The 22,707-nt window shown below is 50.3% G+C and overlaps 1 protein-coding gene across 1 annotated transcript; it reads right to left on the bottom strand.

The window, feature by feature from the left end:
- Positions 1-4,952: 4,952 nt before the first annotated feature.
- On the bottom strand, positions 4,953-22,394 carry DISP3 (dispatched RND transporter family member 3). The gene is made up of 20 exons (XM_009982537.2): positions 21,452-22,394; positions 19,956-20,175; positions 18,279-18,415; positions 17,710-17,844; positions 17,325-17,485; positions 16,796-16,935; positions 15,872-16,017; positions 14,214-14,375; positions 13,639-13,800; positions 13,077-13,199; positions 12,333-12,469; positions 11,479-11,660; positions 10,892-11,022; positions 10,610-10,785; positions 9,475-9,601; positions 8,196-8,341; positions 7,688-7,847; positions 7,195-7,308; positions 6,027-6,193; positions 4,953-5,315 (listed from the first exon to the last, which is right to left on the bottom strand). Exons 1-20 carry the CDS (start codon positions 22,377-22,379, stop codon positions 4,953-4,955), a joined length of 4,017 nt encoding a protein of 1,338 aa, XP_009980839.2. The 5' UTR covers positions 22,380-22,394.
- Positions 22,395-22,707: the final 313 nt, after the last annotated feature.

The following is a 22,707-nucleotide window of genomic DNA, read 5'->3' on the forward strand; positions in this document are numbered from 1 at the left end:
CTGGGTGTTGCTCTACCTCTGGTCCTGGCCATCACCCTCCCCTCTCCTCCAGCAACTGCCCGAGGGAGAAGCAGAGGGGAGAAAGCCAAACAGCCAAACTATATCTTCAGGATGGAATCAGGCCTTGAAAGACTTCTAGCTCTCGGACCTGGGTACTGACCCAGGGCACATCAGTTAGTGGAGGCCTTTGAAAACCTGTGAACTACGGCTTATGTGCGATCTGGGGCAAGGAGTGAGATTTTTATAGAATCCTAGAATGGTTTGGGTTGGAAGGGAGCTTAAAGATCATCTTGTTCCAACCCCTTTCAGAAGAAAGAACCAAGAGATTGTGAGTTTGTCCTGCCTGGCTGCAAATCAATCAGCACAGCCTCCTTGGTGGACAGTGTGGGAGGATTTATTCATGTCATAGGGTTAAATAAAAGCCTTTTATAACCTTCCAGGACAGCAGGCTGCTCTTGGTAAGAAAATTCAGTGCAGGACAAGCTAAAAGAATTAGATGTCATGACATAAAGCAACATCCCAGTTTGCTCCAGCAGAGACAAAGCCAGGGGGCTCTGGAGACCATTGCATCCAGACTACTGTACCAGTGGTCCCAGTAACTCTTTAAGCATGCCACATGTCCTCCTCCTTGGGGATACTTCCCAGGCTGGTTTTGCTCTGGCATAGTTTTGGATCTAGAAGGGAATCAAGAAACACAGCCCAGCTCAGCCACTGATCCCCTTTCAGCATCTACAGCCTTTGAAATTGCCAAGGTCAGTAGCCAGACCTGATGCCCTGTTGCCTGTACAGACTCATGGCACCTCAAGAGGCACCACAACATAAGGGAACAAACAGAGCCAGGAGACCCAGGTCTATTCCTTCCTCAGACACTGATCTTTGCAAATCACAGCTCTGTTCCTCCTCCCTCCAAAGCTGATTTTGACAGGGCTGTTGTGAGCAGAGACTCTCTCCCCAAGTGTCCACAGCCATGGGGAGCCTCAAACTCATTCAGCAGCTCCACTGAAGGTGAGGAGCAGCAACATCAGCTCTGTGCATATATCACAGTGCTTCAGCATCAGCGCCCTTCTGTGACTGCCCTGGGCTGGCAGGGAGAGAGCTTCTGGTCAGAACAGGACCCACTCTGTTTTGTAGGAGACTGCATAGTTTCAGAATGACCCTCATTCCAAAACATTAATTTTTCAGAACATAACCCTCAAACCAGAATTTACTAGAAATACAGGAGTGGGCAGTTAACAGAAATTTTCCATTGCATTGTGTTGTAACTGAGAACTTGTGTACATGTCTCTAATTGCAGCAAGATTGTTTTGAAATGGAAAACTGGGGCATTCTCTTCCAAGTAAGGCTGGTCTGCTGTGTTCTCCTGTTTAAAAACATCAAAACTGACAGCTTCATATGAAGCATTTTAACTCTTTAGCTTCCTGTGCCTGAGAAATTCTCCCTGAGACAATCTCCAGTCACTTTTAGTCCAGACTCTGTAAGCACCTTGGGCACAGGCAGCTACCACGGAGAAGGCTGAACCTTGCTCAGTCAGACAACGGCGCTCAAGGAATGGTCTGGGAAACAGAGCGGCCATCTGAGAAAGAAGACAGGCAGAGATGTGGGAGGAATTCATTTAGGGCAAGCATCTGCTCCCGGAACAGCGCCAGACAGGTGAGGTCTTGCTTTTTATTGCCATAAGCATCTGCCTCGGAGCACCGATTCCCAGCAGGGCTGTCGGCCCCACCTTCACATTTGCTCAGATAAACCCATCCGTTTTCTTACCTCTACAATTTTATGACTATTTTCTAATCCCAAGGAGGATGCTGCCTACACGGAGATGGATGTACATGTCTGCTATGGATTTATTGTCTCTGCAGACGCCTGGGGAGATCAGAGTGCTGTAAGCATTTCGGGAAAGGCTGGGCCCCACCTCTAAGCCTCGTCCACTCCACAGCACATGGAGAAAGCACTGGTGACCCTGACCACAGAGCTGCGCAGAGTGAAATAGTGATGGAGCAAACGTCTAGTTAGATCTTAAGACAAGTGTCATGACTATGTTTAATCAAGCTTTCAGCTTACCAACATCCAGTGGGTCCTTGCAGTGAAAAACATCACCTAGGATCATCTCCTGGCTCTTCTGACTTCCTGCTACTATCTGCAGTAAGTTCCTCATCCTCTCCTTGCCTGTTTCCTTGCTGGAGGGGCACAATCTTCTCAATATGCATTTGTGAATCATCTGCTACAGCTCTGCACTTATTTCCGTCTCTCATTTTCCTTTCTGAATCACTCCAGCCATTGGTCTCGCATTACCACCTTGGATAAAAAAAGGCAAGGTGATGCCCTGCTCCTGCTATTGCCAGCCAGCACTTCCACACTGAGTGAGCCTGGGCTGGCCAGAGAGGAGGAGGAAAAATGATAGCTTGTCCTTTCTCCTGCCTGCTCTAGAAAGCAGGACAGATCCTGTCAGGTGCCAAGAACTCTGTTATTTTTGTCTGCAGATCAGACACTACCAGATCAGACCCAAGAGACATAAAAGGTTTTCCACTATTTTGAAATTAATCTTTGCCTTCCAAGAGTGGCTGAATGAATGGTCCCAGCATGATGTATCCAGAATCACCCTGGAGGTGAGGGACTTACATAGCCCCTTTACGGTGAGCACAAACATAGGACATCAGGGGCTTAAATGAGCTCTAAACTTTGCAGAATTCAAAGAACATCTATGCCTTGTCTTAAAGGCCTCTCAAGGTTTCTTCATGCTCACAGAAGGAGGAACTTCCTCTAAGGGTGCACTCAGCACCTTATTCTCGTCTGGTGACCTGGAAATATCCATCAGCTTTAATCACCCCAAGAAGTTTGAAGCATTAGCTAAATTCGGGTCAAGCCGCCAGCCAGAGCATCCTTGGCAGCAGCACTAGGGCTGCCTTTTGCTCTCCCTTGCAGCACCCACGCAGCCACACAGGTCTCATGGGGCTCTATATCATCAGCACGCCACTTAGGAGTGCCCAAGGCGCCACTCGTAATTAAACTTGGAAAACAGACATAGGGAAAAGCACGGCTTACAGATCAATGTTGGGGCCGAACTGTGCACAGCAGCCATCAAAAAAGCACAGCGTCAGGATAGTCAAAAATCCTTTCCAGAACCATTTATTCATGGGCACAGGGTTCATTATAAAGGAACTGGTGCAGATCAGAGGTAGGTGCCAAGGAACATTTAACACTTTGCAGAAAGGGGTAACTCAGCTGCACCATGGGATGGCGAGGAAGAAACCAGGTCTGTTCTGCTCATGCTCCCACCACCATCATTGCCTGCTGCAGGACTGCTCTGGATTTCCCCTGGCATCAATAAGAGTCCTGTCCTGGCACTCCTCTCTCCAGCTGACACCTTGAGGAACCTACTTTAGGAAGAAACATTTGATCCAGTTTCACAGGGATGACACGATGTGAAGGCGTAAGACTGGCAGGGATCAGAGCAGGGATACACTGAGCTGAGCAGAAGCAGCTGCTGGTCTGTCTCAGCAGCGCAGTCCCTAGAACTTGGCTGGCAATAGCAATGGGCTTCCTGGAATTTCCATCTTAAGAAGGGAGTCAATCCAGACAGAGAACAGAGAGCCACCAGGGACATGGTATCCTAAAACAAATGGAGTCAGGCTGCTTTCTGGCCACCCCCCTCTATTGGCATCCCTGTAAATAACATTTAATGCATCTCCTGGTGGGCCCAACCCCTCCCCTTCTGCTGAGGACCAGATGTGCTGCATATCAATGCACACATTTAGCTATTTCAATTTTAAAAATATGATAGAATCAGTGATGCTTAAAATGTACTTGTTAATGGCACCAGTTTGCGATTTCATTTTACTTTAATATAAACCATCTGCTCTGAGCAGCAGCAGCCGCAGGCTGAAGCTCCTCGGCCCTCGTGTCTCCACAACGGAGGGTGTCTCTAACCTGCCAGAGGATGCACCACTGTTTATCCGTGCATGCCACCAGGCATGGGCTCTATCTGGCCCCTGTAGTTAGCTCATCCTCAGGCTAGGAGCTGACTGCCATGACCAAAAGGCTCTGCAGGGACCTCAAAGCTGTCTGTTTTCTCTCTGCCATGAAGAGCAGAGGCAGTGACTGGTGAGGTCACACATGGAGCAGGCAGTGACACTGAGCATCAATACTGCCTTGGCCTCACTACTGCGATGAGGGATAGGAGGGCAGGGCACTGATTGCATTCCTGATGGCTGTTCACAGACCCAAGAGATCTCCATGAAAGGTGCACTGTCCCTTCAGAAAGAAAGGGAAAGCCATGTGTCCTGACACCCCTCACGAATGATGGAAGTAGGTTACTGCAGGTGGTGCCACCCAACATCTCTAGTTTGAATCCCATAAGAGCTCCAGTGCAGCAAGTTCACTGCTGGTCTAGCTTGGGCACAGGGCATGGCAAAGGGTTCCAGACAATGCTATTTCCCAGGCCTGTCCAACAGCTCACTGCTGTTTTCAAAGGCTCAGGTAGAGAGGCACAGGCTTGGCATGGGGGTAGGACACCACATCAAGAGCCATCATTGCAATGCTGACCCTGGCCAAGGGGAGGGACAGAAAGAAGGGTTTTGAAAGGGATAAGATGGCCTTCCCAACTTCTCCCCTTTTAGCTTTGTGGTTCCAGAAAGCTCTGTTCATTTAACAAAAAAAAAAAAAAGAAAAGAAAAAGAAAAGCAGAAAGAAAATTGAGAGGAGACCTTCTCCCCTCCTACTCATGGGCCAAGGTATTCCCTGGGCAGCCCTCGCTGTCTGTCATCCATCCATCACTACTGAAATAAATACAAGTTTAGAGCAAAACCCATTAGAAAATAAAGTGCATCTGGAGTTGAAAAACTTCTGGAAAAGGGGATTTTTTTCCTCTTTTTTTTTCTTACAAAAAATATCCTTTAAAAAAAAAAGAAAAAAGAAAGGGAGCAAGAGGACAGAGCACGTGGCTCTTGGCATAGGGTCTACAGGGCTGTCCCATCAGGCAGAGGGATCTTAAATCCACTCTTCAGCAGGACGAGGCAGATGCATAGACCCAGCAGGCCAGCGAGAAGCACCCCCAGCACAGCCTTGAGGCAGGAAGTCCTGCTGCGGATGAAGGTGCCAGGCCCCATGATGCTCAGCAGGGCTGTGCTCACAGTTAACGTGTACAGGATGGAGACTCCTGTGTTGAGGGCCACGATCTTCCCAAACTTGGCAAAAGGGGCAATGATGCAGAAGAACAGCGGGACGGTGGCAATCACTGTGGTGACGGCGCTTGAGACGATTGCCACACCCACGTGGCGGACTGCTTCCATCGTCCTCCACTGGCGGCATGCGGTGGGGTCCTGGCAGAAGGGACAGGGGTGGTAGGGGGAGTGGGGACAAGCATGTGGGGCTGGGCTAGTGCTTCAGCCTTTGAGAGGGTGGCTTAGCTCGTGGGGTCCTGGTCCAGGACAGATGCTGCGTGAGCACAGTTCGGACAGTTCATGCAATCACTGGGCAAACAGCCACGAGGTTAGAACCCAGGAGACGCAAAGTCTGCTGGATTTTGTGCCTCCTTTCAGCCACATGAGACTGACTGCTGGGGCTACACAACAGAGGCACTGCATGCAGGCACTGTAGCTGGGATCCAAGATCCCCAAGCTTTTGTGGTCCCCTTCTTCCCAAAGAAGGAAAAGGTTAACAAGGCTGGAAAAGACTTGGAGGTCCAGCACAGCAAAGCAATTTGCAGAAGTTACAGAACAAGTGTAGGGCCATTCCAGCACAAGATTGTCTTCACTGGGGCATGAAAGGGGTTTGCTTTGGACACAGCTGTGGCCAGTAAGAAAGGGACAACCATGTGGGTTGGACCCTCAGCTGGGTTTACTGTACTCAGGTGCACAAGCTCACATCAGTCTCTGAGCAGGCAGCTGGACAAGGAGCAAACATCCCAGGCATGCTGCGAGGGTGGCAAGACACATCCCCCCTCGCCCATCATGCCTTAGGTCCTGCATCACAGCTGAGTGGCATGGAGGGCACAAGGGGAACGGGTGCAAGGCTATAGGAAAAGAGCTCACCTCTGCCTGGTGTAGTGGCAGGTTTTCCCCTGCCAGCAGGTAGCCCTCCACCAAGTGCACGCAGTAATCGACAGAGGAGCCAACGAGGATGGAGAGGGAGATGGCTTCCACAGCTCCCATTTCCCAGCCAGACCAGTACATGATGGTTACCACCAAGCAGACCACCCCTGTGTGAACAAGGTCACATTAGGCAAATTTAAAGGGCTCTGGGACAGCTGCCCAACCCTACTGATACAAGTCAGTCACTGGGGAGACTGAGATCACAGCCCTGCAGGTCTGCACGCTGGCCAGTCTGAGTCTTGTATGCGTTCCCTCCTGCCCACAGAGGCAAACACTTCCCTCAGCTGCCACTGGTCACAGGGACCATTCAATCAGGTAATCAGACCTGCTGGGGACAGTGAAGTACCTAATTAGGCAAAATGAAAGACTGATGCCAATCTAGACCAATGCCTGCTAAACGAATCCAAGCCCAGACAAGCGTGCATGTGTGCACACATGCACTACAGGAAAGAGGGCCCTATGCTCTGCTTGCTGGAGTTACACACAGGCTGAGCACACGTCCAGGTTTTTCTTAAAGGCGAGAGTGATGTTTGTTTGTGAGTCATGTATGGGAGACTAAGTGGTTTTAAAATGATAGATTTGATTTTTAAACTGAAAAGTTTAGCAACACGCTTAGTCAACAATATCATCAAATCGCCAGCCAGGGAGAAGGAGCTATTTACAAATTTGCTTCAAATGCTAGCAAAATGGGTAAAATATTCAGCTTTTAAAAATCTCCCACTGCTTGGAAACAGCAGCCATGGTGCAGATTCTTGGGAAATAGTGCGATTGTTATTCAGAGCATGTGGGACTTAATCACATTATTATACATAACAGGCAGGGATGGCATTTGTGCAGCTAAAACCCTTATTTAAACAAATAGAAGGGATTGTGTAGATAAAACACGCTGGGAATTAGACACACAAATCTGTTTTCCCAATGAGGCTCCTGTGCATTTGTCGAGAGTTTCTCCCATTCACCTCCGTATATCAGGACTGGCTCCTGGAAAGCCAAAAGGGTTTGTACAGAGTAAGAGCAATTCAGTTCAAATCACCAGGGACTCAGCAGTGCCACAACCCACCAATTCAGACAAAGGTAAAGCCTGACACATTGGAATTGTCATTTTTACCTAAAATGCTGAGCAGCACTGGCAGCAGGAGGAGGATGTGAGTAGTGAACACCGCCACTGCAGCCACACAAATCACCAGCGAGAGGATGAGACCGTACAGGGCACTCTGAACTCCTGCAAGAAAAGAGCCAGCTAATTTGACTCCTGGAAGGTGACAGCTGGGATGAGCAAGGCACTGTGTCCCTGCTGGCAACAAAGCAGGCAGGCACTCACAGTGGGAGAGATGGGAAGAGGAGGATGAAAGGGCAAAGCAGATGATCAACTTCTTGCCTCTCACATCAGCAGGGCAGAGGCCCTTCCCTTCTCTATTTCCCTGGGCTCTGCCTAGGATTTTGACTATACACTGCTCAGGGCAGAAACAGGCTTTAGGAGTTTGCACAGCAAAGGCAAGGGACTGAAGATAACTCATGTTCATCAGATGGGACAGAGTGTGCTGTGAAGATATATCGGAGAGCATGAGCTCCTCAGGGAGAGAAACATGGCATTCACTTGCCTATAATCTCCATGAAGATCTGCTTCCAGTGCTCACAAGTCTGGAAACCATGCCGGAGAGCAGAGCCCTCTGGGAAGAGCTGGAGTTGGTGCTGCAGGAATGTCTCCCATTTCAGGTAGTCAGCATAAGTCTGGAAGGAAGATTTCCCTTTGTAGGTTGTCTGTAAGAGGATGAACATGTTATTCTTGTGTCCTGCTCCTTGGGACAGGTTTTGCATGGCAGGAGAAGAGGTAGAACAAGCCAGCTGGAATTGCAGCACCAGTGAGAACCGGTAGCAGATGGGCAAATCTGCCACCAGCTCTTTGCCTGAGCTCTCATGGTAAGAGCAAACTGTGGCACGAGCAGCCACTTCTAGCAACCTGTGAGTGCAGGCGTCTGTCTGCAACTGGGTACAAACACTCAATTATGGCTGCAAATGGAAGTGGCCAGTGCAGAAACAGTGGAGCTGAACTCCAGAAGTCATATGAAGAAACCGTCACAAGGGTAGATGGCGATGCCATGTGCTCACCGATTCAAATGCCATGGAGATCCACTGCACCTTCCCATCCTTCACCCCTACTGCCCCATGAGAGAGCTGTCCAGGCAGCAGGTTTGGCTCAGGGATGTTCTTGCACTCAGGGTGCAACATCTGCAGAAAGGAGGAGATGCTGTATCCTGGAGAGAAAGAAAGAGCAAGGGATGGAGGACAGGGAAAGGAAGTACATTGGAGCCGGGGGGGGAAAAAAACAAACAACAAACACCAAGAGAAAATTGCAGGCCCTGTTTGTCAGCAGCTGCTTGCCCTTGCAACTCTGACTTGCCAAAGCCCTTAAGGTCTCAGCACCAGAGGCCTCGACTCCTGCTAGCTTGAGAGGACACTGTGCCATCAGCACTGGACAGGAACTACCACCAAGTGCTGAGTTACATCAGCCTAGGAGCTTTCTGCCTGGCCTGGCAGGGATTTTCTCCAGGCATGAGATTGGCTTTTGGCTTGAAGCCAATATTTACTTCCTAGACTCAGCTCCACAACCTTGTGACCTCTGAAGCTGCACGGCAGTTACTGGTTAGGTATGCGAAGCCACAGGGGCAATGAGTAGCCTCATCACACCCAGATCAGGTGAGGTCTGCTGGTTATTCAGGAGCTCCTAAGGAGATGTTTGTTTGCCCAAATGATTGCAAGAGTATCACTAGCAATACTCGTGACTGGAAAGAACAGATGCAACTTTGTTTTTATCTTCACTGGACTAAATCCCGAAGAATATGGCCAGTGTCCTTGGAGTCGGAGAGACCATTTGTCTTTCTCATCTACTAGAAAGCATGAAGGGGCATGTTCTAGAAGGGTGAAACTGCCTTGGAAAGAAAAGGCGGCAGCAAGAAGCAGACACCCTTTCTGGTTTGCTGCTGAGACAAACAGCTCAAACAAACACTGCTGCAAGCAGAGCTGCAGAACAGCAGTCTGATCTTCCTGTCCCACTTGCTGTGTATCTCTCATCCCCAAAACAGCTGGCACAGCACAAGGAAGCATAGGCTGAATAGTCCATGGAGCTGCAACCTGAGGCAGGTGGAAGCAGCTGTTCTGCAGCCAGGTCAGGAACGCTGACTGCTGAGAAACACCTCTCCTCCCGGCACTGCCTGCATTTATCATTGACTGGTTGCTCCCTTTCCTTTCCCTGCTTCATCAAGCTGGGATCTGAGAGTTTAAAAGCCCTTAGCAGCCATCCTCCTCAAACTGGAGGGTGAGAGCCAGTCTCCACCCAGGGACCCAGGATCTCCCCAAGGACTCTGTGGTCAGCACTAGTCCTGCTTACCGGAGGGCAGGCACTGAGCCCCTCCTGGCTTCACCAGCTCCGTGTTGCTGGCGATGGCTTTGCAGAGGCGGCACAGGTTGCCAATCTCTTTGAAGAGGTCAAAGCTGTCATCGTAGATAACGCTGCCCTTTCACAAGGAGACACAACAACAAAAGCACCACACGTGAGGCATACACACAGCAACTGGCACAAGAAGGCAGAAGCTGAGCCCTCTCCTGGGTACACAGCCTGGGACTAGCTTATACAGACCACAGGTCAGACAGTGGAAAAACCCACCAGACATCTTTGCCTCACCAGATGACCCAGGAAGAAACTATATTTAAAAAAACAATTAAAAAATAAAAAATACCAGGCAGTAAGACGGAAGCACTGATAAACGTATAGCCACTATGCCCGCCCAAAACCATTAGGGTTTCCTTAAGGAGCAGTTCTGAATCCCTAGCAGTGCCCAGCACGAAACTCCAGCTTTCTGCCCACTCCACTGCCTGCATTTCACACTGCCCCCTCCAGAGGCAAAGGCTGATTTTGCACAGTGCCCCAAATCAGAAGGCAGGAAGAAGAGCAGAAAACTGAAGTGAGTCTGCCAAGTGACCAGAGCTAAGCATAATTTTGCTGGGGAAAGGCTGTGAATGTGTCAAGGTATCAGAGCAGAGAGATAAGCTGTTCCCTGGAAATGTCACATTTAGTAGCCTTCCCCCAGAGTAATCGATTTGTATTTTTTCATGTTAATCCCTCATAACAAGATAAACAATTATAGAAAAACATCATTTCCCTGGATCTTGAATTTGTAATGAGATTTTCATACTGAGCTCAAGACAAGTTTGCTTCTAAAATCCTCAGGAAAGTCAGATTTAGACTCAAAATTAGAAGGTTGGATATTGCACTGAGAAAGGGATTTTCTGAAAAGTCTGAAGTGATTTCAGTAAGGGCTTCCTGATCTCCATTATTTGTGAATTTGCTAAAACAGAAATGTACTTTTGGCTCATCACAATGCTACCATCTCTGTGATTCCATCTGTCTAGGCTGTTGGACCATGCTGCCCGAGCTGTGGGGATTAACTAAACACCATCCAGAGAGACCTTCCTTCACTCATCAGTACTGAGCATGCCTGTCCAGCACGCCAGAATGTGTGTACCATGTCTCCGATGACGTGGTTGTCCGGGCGTCTTGTGCGATTGACACCTCTGATACCAAACACGACAAACACCATGGCTCCAGTGTCCACCAGTGGCCGCACTGCTGGCTTCCCGCAGCCCGTGTTCATGCAAGGATTAAATCCAGAAGTGGCTGACAGCTTTGCTTTGGGTGTTGCTGTCAAACAGAAGAAAGGTTGGTTACATCAGAAGCTGGCAAAAAAAAAGTCTAACGCTTTAGCCCAGACAGCCAGACATGGCTGAACAAATCCTCATCAGCTTACCTTTCTCACTGGGAACATAAAGGATGCCTTTGGTGGGTCCATCTGGGCTAGAGCTGAGAAGACAGCCAGGAGGTGCTACACACACTCGGCCATGGTAAGGGGGCTTGTGCGACTGGGCAAAATACAGTTTCCTGTGCAGCAAAGAAAGTTTGTTATGGGGGAACCAGAGGTATTAAAGATAATGTGTCCAAAGTGTTACATGGAAATAAACATTCCCAGGGACAGAAGGAAAGGAAAAGGTGAGCAACTCCAGTCCTGGATCTCTAGCCATTGTGTATTCTGTGCTACTTGTTCAGCCCAAGAGTTCAGGTGGGTAAGGGCAAGACCAAGATTGGCAATGTCTTTTTGCCACCCAAAGAAGCCCCCAGTCACAGCCCTGCATCTGTTGAGCCTTCGGCACATGAATGATGCTATGGACTCACAAAATAACTTTTCAAAGATGGGGCACGTTTGCAGCAAAGCAAGTCCTAGGGCCATGGATGTCACCAACTGAAGGTAGGACTGGCACTGGACATTAGGGATGCCATATCAGACACTCAGTCATGCTGGTTTTGCTGCCCAGCCCTGAGTGGGTTTTGGACAGTTACCGTGTTCGCTGCTGCTCCTTGGCGGCCACGTAGAAACTGAAGTCGAACTTCCAGCCTCTCTTGGTGTCACAGGACAAGGTGGTCATCATCCACTTCCTGGGGCTCGTCTGCTTAAGCAGCCCTACTGTGGACACACAAGCTGTCAGCTTCCTGGTGAAGTTACCGAAAGGCACTCTATACACCTAAGCAATGGATTAATGAAAACAGACACTTAACTCCACAGGGTCGCAGCCTGTTGCACATCAGCATCACACACTCCCCTCCTCCCGAGCACTGGCACAGCCACACAGAATGAACACTGCAGGCATGAACCCAGCCAGCCCCCAGCCGAGCTCCTTCCCAGGGCTGGCCAGTGTGTGATGGGGCCCCTCACCACCCCCGTTCTCTGTGGCCTAAGCTGAATGGTGGCTGCCCTGTCCGGGGTGAGGGACATCTGATAACGAGTCCTCCTGGGGCTGTGTGCGTCCAATACAGCTTGTGCACAAGCAGTGTTGCCTGCTTGCCTGTGTCTGTGGATGGACACAGGGAATCCAGCTGTCTCAGTTGCAGTTTCTACTGGAATGAGCTCAGCTGATGATGCCAGGCCTCATCTGATTTCCAGACACCCACGTCTCTGCTCCTATTGCTGACAGTCACATTGCAACAGTGACAGGTAAGTATTGTGTCACTGCGTGGCATAATCTCTAACAATGCCAGGCACAATGCCCTCTGTGTTAGCTACCTTACTGCAATGTCCTGCAAATTTCACTCTGAGCTGCCTAGGACCCCGTGAAGAGACAGGAGGAGGCTCTTGTGCTCACCTGTTGAGTGCTGCACTCTTGATAGAGGGGTCCAACATCCCTGGACTGACTCACCTGAAATGAAGGCACCTCCCCGTCTCCTGGTGACACCATCTGCCAGGGGGCAGGGACACTGGCATTGAGTGAGAATCTGTAGATGGCTGGCCTTCCCTTGCTTCTGGACTTGGAGATATACACAGTCCCCTGGAGATCTGAAGAAAACAGAGGGCATGAGGGCTAGTGACACTTCTCAATCAGCAAATCCTACAGACATGGACAGCAGTGGAGAAGGGTTCTTCTGGTCTGCTGTCTTCTCTGGGGGAGCAGGCACAACCTCTGCCTTCTAGCAGCACAGCACATCATCCAAAGGTTTTCACAAATATATCCTGAGCTGCAGTAATTCCTGATGGCTTATTGATTCATGTCATCTCAGGACCCGGCCCAATAACTCTTTTATCCTCAAAATCCCTTGCAAAGCAGACTGAATTTACTCTCCTCATGGCCTGCCAACAAGGCTGTGACACAGGACTGGGATGCAAGAGCTCTGAGCTCCCAGCCCTGTACTCAGATCAGAAGGATTTGTACCTAGACTGTATTGCCACCTGGGTTATAGGACCACGTCCTAGAGAACAGTAGGCGTTCAGGAGAAGGGGGATTGTAATGATGCTGCTTACCTCAGCGCCAAGCAAGGGCTCAGCAGGGCAGGATTCAAAGAGAATTATTCCCCATCAGCTATTCAGATCATATGATTTTGTTTTTACCCAAGTAGATCCTTGGGCCCAGACTCAAACGTGGTCAGAGTCATCATGCCTCACTTACCTTGCTGCCCTGTATCACTTATGCTCCCTTTGCTTCCCCAAGGTGACCCTGAGCCCCTCTTCTTTTTTTCCAAGGATGTTCGGATGTTGTTCTGCAAACTGTGGGGCTTTTCCTGAAACAAACCTGTCCCACAAGGTTAGTCAGGGAGGAGAGAGTGAATGGCATGACAAGAGACCTCCCAGCCCTGCGCATACCACGGACTCTGCTATTGAACACCAAACCCTCGGCAGGGAACAGAGCCACAGACCCCCAGCGGGTCACTGGCGTATGATCAGCACTTATGAGTAAAAGTAGTCAGTTTTCATGGACTATAAAGGAATTCCTCCAGCAGAAACACTCAGGCAGTTTCTGGCTAAAGCAGGAAATACTTTTCAAACTACTCCACTCCTACAGGCAACTCAACCATTCCACTCCCAGTGTGTGCCCCCTTCAACGGGGTCTATCCAGTGTCTGTCCAATGAGATATTTGAACAACGTCAGTCTCTATCCCACATTTCAGCTCCTCCAGGCCAGGGCTTAGGCCAAGCTGCACCCACCATGGTTTGGGGACCAGCACTCTCACCTGAGCAGGTAATGCAGGAGATGCCTTCAGCACTCAGGTTGTATTTCAGGTCTAGCAGCACCTGGATGTTAGTGTCTGGCCGGAACAAGACTGGAGCACGGCTGGCTGGATGGAGGCGGCTAGCAAAGAATATGGACAGGAGCAAAACAAGGAGAAAGAGCCCTGCAAGGAAAAGACCAGGTAAGTGTTTGGGACCCTACATGTGTCTTGCACTTAGGACATACTCAGACAGCAGGGCTGTGGCAGAAAGATGGTATTTCAACAGGAAAAAGCAACAGCCCCTAAAGCACACTGGCAGCTGGGCTTTCTTGTATGAGCCCCATGCCTGGATAACCCCATCAGGACTTGCCATTTCAGACCTGAGTGAAAAGGACAGGCATGGAAAAGTCTCAAGAGTTTCTCTTGCAGTTCTCTTAGGGACTGTTCTGGGGACACTCTTTCACTACGTTAGAAGCCATCTATTATGCCCCTTTTCTCAATCTCTTGTCACTAATAATCAAGGCTCGGGGACTGATTGAGATGCTGCCAAACCCTCTAAAATCCATGCAGATGGAATATCCCCTTTCTGTCCTTACCCACAATCACCCATCTGCTCTTCACTGCAGACCACAGCACCCAGTGTTCCAGCAGCTCCTGCAGATGAGTTATCAAGTGACCCCGGCTGCTCTTCTCTGCAGGGAGCTGCAGATTTTCTGGCATCACTGACACCAAGGGGACATCCCCCATTTCCAGGGAGACTAGAAAGAAAGAGAAATCAAAGCCAGTCTAAATGCTCAGTGTCATGAGCGTCTCATACCTTTCTGCTCTCCTTTACAAAACCTTCTGCAAGGTGCTGTACAGACTCATTTAAGCTAAGGACATGGAGTAAGACCCAGGCAGAGCAGTGGCTTGCCCAGGATGTCATAGGAAGCATTTTTGTCAAGTCACTGTCATGTGACAGCTACACTTCTAAATCCATAGCTCAGTCCAAGGCCTGTGCTTCAGGCTATTCTTCCTCTGCCAGATCCCACTAACATTGTCCATATGGTCACAGGGACACTGCATGCTTCTTGGGCCAAGAAAAATTTGTCCCTGTCCCACTAAGTATGTCTCGCAGCTAATTACACACAGCTGACCTCTTCCTGACTGCAGCCTGGCTCCTGTTTGATCTCTTTACTCCAGCTCAGGGATGCCTACGGAACTGCCCTGTTCTCTGAAGGTGAGAAGTGGGCACTTGCTGTAGTGGAGCCAAAGTGTGCCTGGCACACGGTACAGCTGATCCACAAACTACACTTGGTCACCAACTGGAACGAGTTGATTTGCTTCTCCACAAGTTGCTTGATGCCCAGGGGCCCCTGGAGAAAAGCATTCTGCTGTTTACTCTGCTCAAGGGAAGGGAAAGAGTTATTTCCATATGTTACCATTGCATGTGCTCTGGCATATTAAGGAGACAGCTTTTGCAGCACAGTGCCAAAGCTTAGGTGCCCCCCTATCAAAGGCAGCTCAGGGCCTGCTCTGCAGGGAGGGGGTCTGCACACTGCTGTGGGATTGATGGGCTCAGCAATTGATCCATTTGGCTCCAGTTCCAGTTTGCTGCTAGGCCTGAAGGCTACTCACTGCCCACACCACTCCTGCGGGAGGTTTTAAAAGGAAGAGATCCCAGCAAGTTTTAAAAGCCAAGTACAATAGAGCATGACCCCGTAAGCACCCTTGTCTTCGATCAGGGCTGGGATGATTACCTCCTGCTAACAAGATAGGGAATTTCTGGTCTCTTTTTCTAGATCGCTTATGCGGTCTCTCTCAGGCAAGTCATTGCCCTCTTGCCACGACAGAAGAGATGCTCTGAGGAGGTGATGCTGGAAAAAACCGAAGTGTTCTCTCACCTCCTTCCCAAATGCAGTGCTCTGAATGGCAGAGAAGAGGGGAAAACTCATTCTTTACTCAAAGATGAGCTGTCCTAGTGCTATGGATTAGAAGTTTCATGGCAACATCCATGTCACACTTAGTGATTCCAGCCAGAGAGTACAATCCACATTAGGCCCAAGAGGATTAGCATAATTAGAAAGCATGTGTTGACACCCACTGAAGATCTCAAAGCAACTTACAACGAGACTCCTACAACCTCCTGTGACAGCACCATCTCCAGCTTAAAAGCAGGAAAATTGAGGCACGGACCAGTGGCAGGGACAGGAAGAACTGCAGGATGAACAGGGCAGTGTGGTCCCCCTGAAGGCACTACACAGCAGGCACATACCAGGCTCCTCCTCCACACTGAGCAACGGGATGTCATCATCGAGATAGGGAACCGTCTCTCTGCCTGCTCTGGAGGTGGCCTCCGAGGCAATGAAGAGATCTTCAGCCAGGTGCAAGGCACTCTTTTTGGTGCACTTCTGACTACAGCTGGATTGGAGCAGGAAAAGAGAAATGCATGAGTTTTAAGCCATATACCCTGCAAAGAGTTATCAGTGGGCTCCTTCAGTGACAAGGAGAGCAGCAACAGCCTGCTCCAATTACTTGGAAAGACAACAGGCGCTGCCATGAGCAATTCCATTGCTAAGTGCTGAGGGGTCAGGGGCTGAGCTGCTATGGCAAAGCAGTAGCAGGCTGGGCTGGATCCAGAGAGCAGGGCTGAGCCATGAACATTGCGTGCTGAGTGACGGGAGTTTCAGCAGTTCATCTCCCTGCTAATGAGTTAAATCAGGCCAGGTCATCCACACTGCTAAAGAGCAGGGGATGGGGAAAATGTGCTGAGTTTCACATACAAATCTGCATGCACAGCTTGTGCTCACAGGCAGAGCAACGTTGATTTGTCTGCCTTGCAGGTCCTGTGTCTCCACAACCTGAGGATTAGCTGTGCAGTGAGTGCTCTGAGGAAACAACTGGCTCCAGTACTCCATGGGATTCAACAAAGAAGCATGACTAGCACTGTAGTGTGGCTCCAGGGAGGCACCTGTGTGTACACCAGGGGGATTGAGACTGGCACCTGGCCCTTTCGTTTTGTTCCAATATGGAATAGCAGAAGTTAAATTTCCCTCTGTTAGACCTTAACAGGGAATGGTGAAGCCAAGCTGCCCGAGGCAGATGCGCATGACTGAGGATATGTCAGGGATTTGCACACTGCCTCAGCCATGAGTTCCACAACAACTTCCCACACATGCGAGGAGGCTCCAGGGCTCACCTGCTTTGGCAGGAGCTCTCTAGTGGGGACATATAAAGGGTCCATATTCCAAGAGCAGCTGGCATGGTGAAGAGCACAGCTACCCAGCAGCAAGACACAATCAGTGACATGAAGAGTCCAAAGTCATGCACGGCTGGGATCTACGAGAGAGAGAATATGGAGTTGGGATCAGCTAGGGCAGGGGACCTGGAGAGACATCAGGGCAGAAAGATATCTGGAGGAACCCGAGAATAGTACATGCTGACCTCAGTTATGGTAGTCAGCAAACCTGGTAGGTACAGAGCTGAGATGGAGCCTGACAGCCACTGAATCCTGTTTGATCAGTAGCACAGGAAATACTGCCTTGGGATGCTGATATAGGGAGAGCGTACACTGTCTTAGAGCAGGTAAGGGACAGCCCTCTAGGGCAAGCAAGTGCAGCATGCTCCTGTGCTGGAGGAGAGGATAGAAACATGGTGCTGGCAGCTTCCGTCTCTATTAGAGCCTCTGGCAGAAACAGAAAGCTCCAAATCCCAAAGCTGCAGTGTACCTGAGAGAAGATGTTAGCAGCATATGCTGCAGCCGTGGTCAGGGAAGTGAAGAAGGTGGCCTTCCCTGCTGTCTGGATAGTGTGGATCATGCGGAGCCGCAGGTCCTTGAGGTGGGTGGCTTGGCGGTAGGTGTTGATGAAAACAAAGACATCATCAACCCCTGGGAAAAGAGAGGGGAGATTCTGATACTTTGCTCGCAGTAGGGACACATGTTAAAAATCTAATTTCCCCTCAACATCTGACCAGCAGATACATCACTTACAGGGAATGGAGGGGAAGGGCTTGAAAATTCAGTCTGCATTTGTCACCACTACCTTTCTCTCTCCTGCAGGCAGGAGTTACGGCAAGGTGGTACAGACAGGTTTTGAGTAAGGACGTGCTTACCAATCCCCACAATGACAAAGGCAGCCACACCATTGAGTATACCCAGGTACTGGATCCCAAATACAACGTGGTACAGGAACAGAGCCACCAGGCAGCTTAGCCCAATACTGGCAATGCCAAAGAATGACAGGAACACTGTAGGAGGAAAGGAACATGGTAAAAACAGTACCGCTGGCCACCTCCTGGGAGAACAAACACCTCCCACCTGCCCTGTTGGGATACTGGTTACCAGGAGTGTGCTAGTGACAAAGAATAGCTCAGGGCTGCAAGACTACTGCTTGCAGACTCCTTCCCATGAGGCCCATCCATGAAGTTACATCAGCTTTACACCAGCATTAGAAAGATGGGAATTTGCATCTTATTCCTGTTCTCCTGTGAGCCTTCCCCTCACCCTGCCCACAAATCTCTGCTCTGGAGAATGAGACTTGCACTACCTTCTGCACGCTACTGTGCCACAAAGCCAGGCTGGTGTCAGGACACCAGAGCCTGTGCTGGGGCTCGCACACAGACACAGGGAGTCACGGCACATTTGGATTTGTGAGAGCAGGGCAGCCGTGACTGCAGCCTACCTGAGCAGGAGGTAAGGATGTAGACCAAGACAGCTATGCAGCTACTGCTGATGAAGGCCAGCAACATGTCATTGTTGAAGGTCCTCCTCACTTCATAGTCAAACAAATCCGTCCCTCCATACAGCACCTGGACTTTGCTAGGGTGGGAAGACAGGAAGGAAGAGGAGTAGGCAGAGTTGAGCACAAAGGGAGCAGAGCCAGGGGATTAAACAAAGCACAATGTCTTCCCCAGAGCCAAAGGAGGTCACTGCTCTAATAAACTTGGCAGTTCTCTGAGGAAACAGCTCAGAGTGGCGAGATCGGGTTGAATAAGGTTGCTGCTGGAGCTGAAGTTTGCACAAGAAGGGAGAAAAATAAAAGAGCAGGTCTAATATTTTTAAAATTCCTCTAGTGCGTGGTGGGTCTTTGGCATTAATAGACTTCTTGCTGTCAGCAATCAGCTCCTGAAGCCTCCAAAGCCAATTCCATCTGGAATCCTAATCATTGCTTATTATATTAAGCACAAAGGTAATAACCAGCGGATGCAGGCAGAGTGAGAGCTTATCAGAAACCATATGATTTACCAGCTTCTGCTTCTGGAAGCAGGCTCCGAGCGGAAGTAATCCAAGATAATTTAACCAGGAGTACAATAACGCTGCACCATAGGAGGTCATCAGGAATCCAAGCTTCAGAACCAAGCCTTGGCCCCAATTCCCTTTCAGCTTCCCACAACTGCAACCTGCTCTGCCAGCCCGTTGCTGAGAACGCTCCATGGCTGCCTGCTTTCGTAGAGAGCTGGAGACAGGGAAGTTAAACTGGCATTGGGACTCCCTACTTTCCCTCAGCTGTCCGGATACCGGGCTACTCTTTCAGCCCTTTTAGCTCTATTTTACCATCTCCTTCTCACAAGCACTGAGCAAAGCTCTATTCAACCAAAGTCATACAGACCTGATGGTGACACAAGCCTGCATTTCCTGAATTTTTTTGTGCCCTGACACTCCCCTCCCCATCTCTTTGTACAAAGAACAAACACTTCTGGAAGGAGTTACACTGGCATGAGCAAAAGCAGAATCAGATCCATAGGTTGATGCCTTGAGTAGGGACCATTTCAACCCCTGCATCAGACCAGTTGGGGTCAAATTCAGACCGGGAAGACAGAGAAGCAGCTCTGTTGGAGCCAGTGGAATTGGACTTGTGAGATGGAAGCAAACAGATCCAGTGCTCAACAGGGGCTGAGCAGAAAGGCAGACACTGGATTAAATCTTTGGCTCCCTTTCTGTTGATATCTCTGGCATGTTGCTGCAGTAGGAAGTGGCATTAAAGTGAAGCATATGAGTGGTTTTCTGCCATATGCTTCCCACCCTCATTCACAACACTGTGCTTGAGCCCAACTTCAAAGGAGACACTTTTTCTCCTTCTAAAGCATTATGCTGTGGCCACTGTTTGGGACTGACCAGCATGGCATGCCAAACCTTCTGTGCCTAGTGCCTTCCAGGTGAGACTGAATGCTGCAGGGCTCTCGCAGCAGAGAGGCATGTCTGCCCTGAGTAAACCTTACAACAGAGCTTTTACCCCCTGAAGGGCCTATTCCACCCACTCCTCTAGTGCAACAGCACGCACCATCCTCTCCAACCTCTGCCTTTCCCTTCTCTCGGCCACTCCCAGCAAGTCACCTGCCCTATCTGCACACACCCGCACCTTGTGGACTGCTTGGCCAGCATGGCCACGTAGGTGATGACAAAGTTCTGGAACTTGTGGCGCTGCTCCTCCCAGCGGTCCTCCACCGAGTAGTAGTTTGGCAGTGGTGCTCCAAAGAGGATTTCGCTCCGCAGCAGGGAGCTCTTCATGTTCTCGGCAGACAAGCCCTCGTCCACATACCAGTAGAATTCAGGGTGGGTCATGGCCAGCTCCAGGGACCCTGCGGCAGAAAGCAGCACCACTTTTGTTAGGTCCTGCTTAGTTGACTTTGCAAGACACAGGATCTAGTCTGAAAAAGGGAAACGAAGTCATCCTGTTTTTCATCAGAGTGAGGCTGACTGCTGCTGCCTTGCAGAGAGCAAGGAGGGCTGGGGAGCACTAGATTAACAAAGACTCACCTTCCACTTCTGCTTTGTGACTCTACTTGCAGTGCTGCCTACATGCAGGTCCCCGTTAGGGACACATGTTCCACTGGACTGATCTGAACCACAGCTCCCCCAAGCAGCAATCCACATTCCAATCAATACCCCCACTGCTGGATGCACTTAGCTCTAGTACATTGGGCCAATATTTGCTCTATCACACTTGCACAAGAGCTAAACAATGCCCATGGAAGATGAGGAGTCCTGGCTCTGCTGTAACCTGGTACCTCTGCCATTTGATGTTGTCAGGGATGTAGAGATGGAGGCACTCAGCCAGTTCTGAGTAAGAAACACTGCCTGTCTGCCCCTAAAATCCAAGATCCTTTGAGTTCACACCAGAAAGACCCAGAAACTAGGCTCTTTCCTGTTTTGGTAGCAGAGCTGTTATACTGGAGCAGATGGAGTTAATTCTTTGCCTGCTCCCTGTATGGCTCCTGGACAGCTCTCATCTCCAGCCTTTGCTTGGGAGACAGATGGAGGCTTCATCCCACAGCCACATCACACCCACAGCCTCCTCATGATTCACCTCTTTTTCACCATATAGAGTCTCTGCTCTAGTAGAGGAGCATGGTACAGGGTACAAGCTGGGAGGAGGAGGCAGGGCCTTCCTCCTCCTCTCCTTATAGAAGCCTTTCCAGCTGGTGACTCACAAGCTGCCTTTCAAGCTCCAGAGCAGCCCACAGAACTATTTCATCTGCTCCCTCATCCTTCATCAAAGCTCATCCCTATTGTCTGTCCAAGACCTGACATTCCTCCAGTTAACCACAGTCATTCACAGGGGACAAGGGTCAGCAGAAGATATCCGTACAATGCAGGAGTCCCCCTCATTTGTCCCTCTCCCTTGCCTGTTGGGGCCTGTACAACCCAGGACTGGGATTGCAGAGGTTTCACTGAAAGGGTAGAAAAGCGACTCTAGAACAGAAAAGAGGATTCCTCAAGGCACAACATGGCAGCATCTTCCTCTGTGCATAAAACAGTCACCGCTCTTAGCTGCGCAACAGTAAAAGACTGCATGAACTTGCAGGAGATGCATGCCTCAAACATGCCAGCCCTTGCCCACAGCCCTCAGCTTACCTTGGATGTCAGCAAGGTCTTGCCCCATGCCATCATAGTAAATCTTCCCTCCTCTCTCAGTTGGGAAGAAGTAGGTCATGAGGGAGCTGGGAGGGGAGCAGTAGGAATAGGAGCCCAGGGGCAGGTCCTTCAAGACCTCATGGGGCTTCCAGCAGAACTCCCGGAAGCGAGGGTGGTCCATGATCTTGCGCTCGACCTCATGGATGGTAACCAGGCGCTCAGTGGTGAAGATGTTGTTCTCAGAGTCCCCCCGAGCCAGAAAAATGAGCTCGATGCGCCAGTGGGCATGTGTCTGTGTGTTGGCGCTGATGTAAGTGCTGGAGTAGTCCCAGCGTGGGGCACCTCTCCCAGTTCGAGAAGTCCGGTTTCCTGGGTTCAGGTGAGCATGGGGCTTGGTGGAGCTCATCTTGCTCTCCGAGGTGCTGCGCTTGACCCGTGTGCTGACCCCCAGGTGCGAAGAGTTAAGGTGAAGTTGCTGGAGCTGCTCAAAGATGAGCCTCTGCAGGGTTTCAGACGTGAAGTCAGCCAGGTCCCGGCGGTTCCTCCCCCACGACCCAAACTGGGATTTGAGGGCCAAAGCAAGTGCATCAAAGCGCTGAGAGGACTCATGGTTTCGGATCTCAAAAGCATTGTAGGAGATGTCAATATCCAGGGTTGGGTAGCGGAGGAACATGATAACAGCAAGCACAGCAGGAACGGCACAGCCCAGGAAAAGGATGAAGCCAGCGCAGTACGGGTTGGTAAACACCCAGCCAACAATATTCCAGAAGCCAGACACAGGCAGCATGACATGCAGAGGCCTGACTCTGCATGGGCTTTTCCCACACAACAAAGCACCTTCTCGCCTCTTCCAGGAGCTGAAGGCTACCTCTTCATCTTCCTCATCTAGCCAGGCATCCTGTAACAAGGGATCATCCTCTGTGTCCATGTCCAGCACCTGCACAAAGGGGCAGAGAAAAGCAGTCAGCAGCAAAGCCCAGCAGCGGGCATCACCAGCCATGAATCCACAGCAGTTGCCAAAGGGTCTCGGCAGCAGAGCTGGGGAGGGAGGCACACTCCAGCTCTCTCAGCCCTGCACCCTCAGCAGCAAAGCACGACTCCTTTCAAACCCTGCAGGCTTGCTAAAGCCACTGAAAGCACAGGCTCGCCATGGGGCATCCCACACCCTGCCTGGCAGAGGAACCAGAGAGGGGAGAAGTTCAGACCACAGCCCCAGAGCTCAGTGTGATGGCAGAAGGAGACTCTGCACGGCTCCA

The sequence above is a fragment of the Tauraco erythrolophus genome, chromosome 23, assembly GCF_009769465.1.
Source record: "Tauraco erythrolophus isolate bTauEry1 chromosome 23, bTauEry1.pri, whole genome shotgun sequence".
Lineage (NCBI taxonomy): Eukaryota > Metazoa > Chordata > Aves > Musophagiformes > Musophagidae > Tauraco > Tauraco erythrolophus.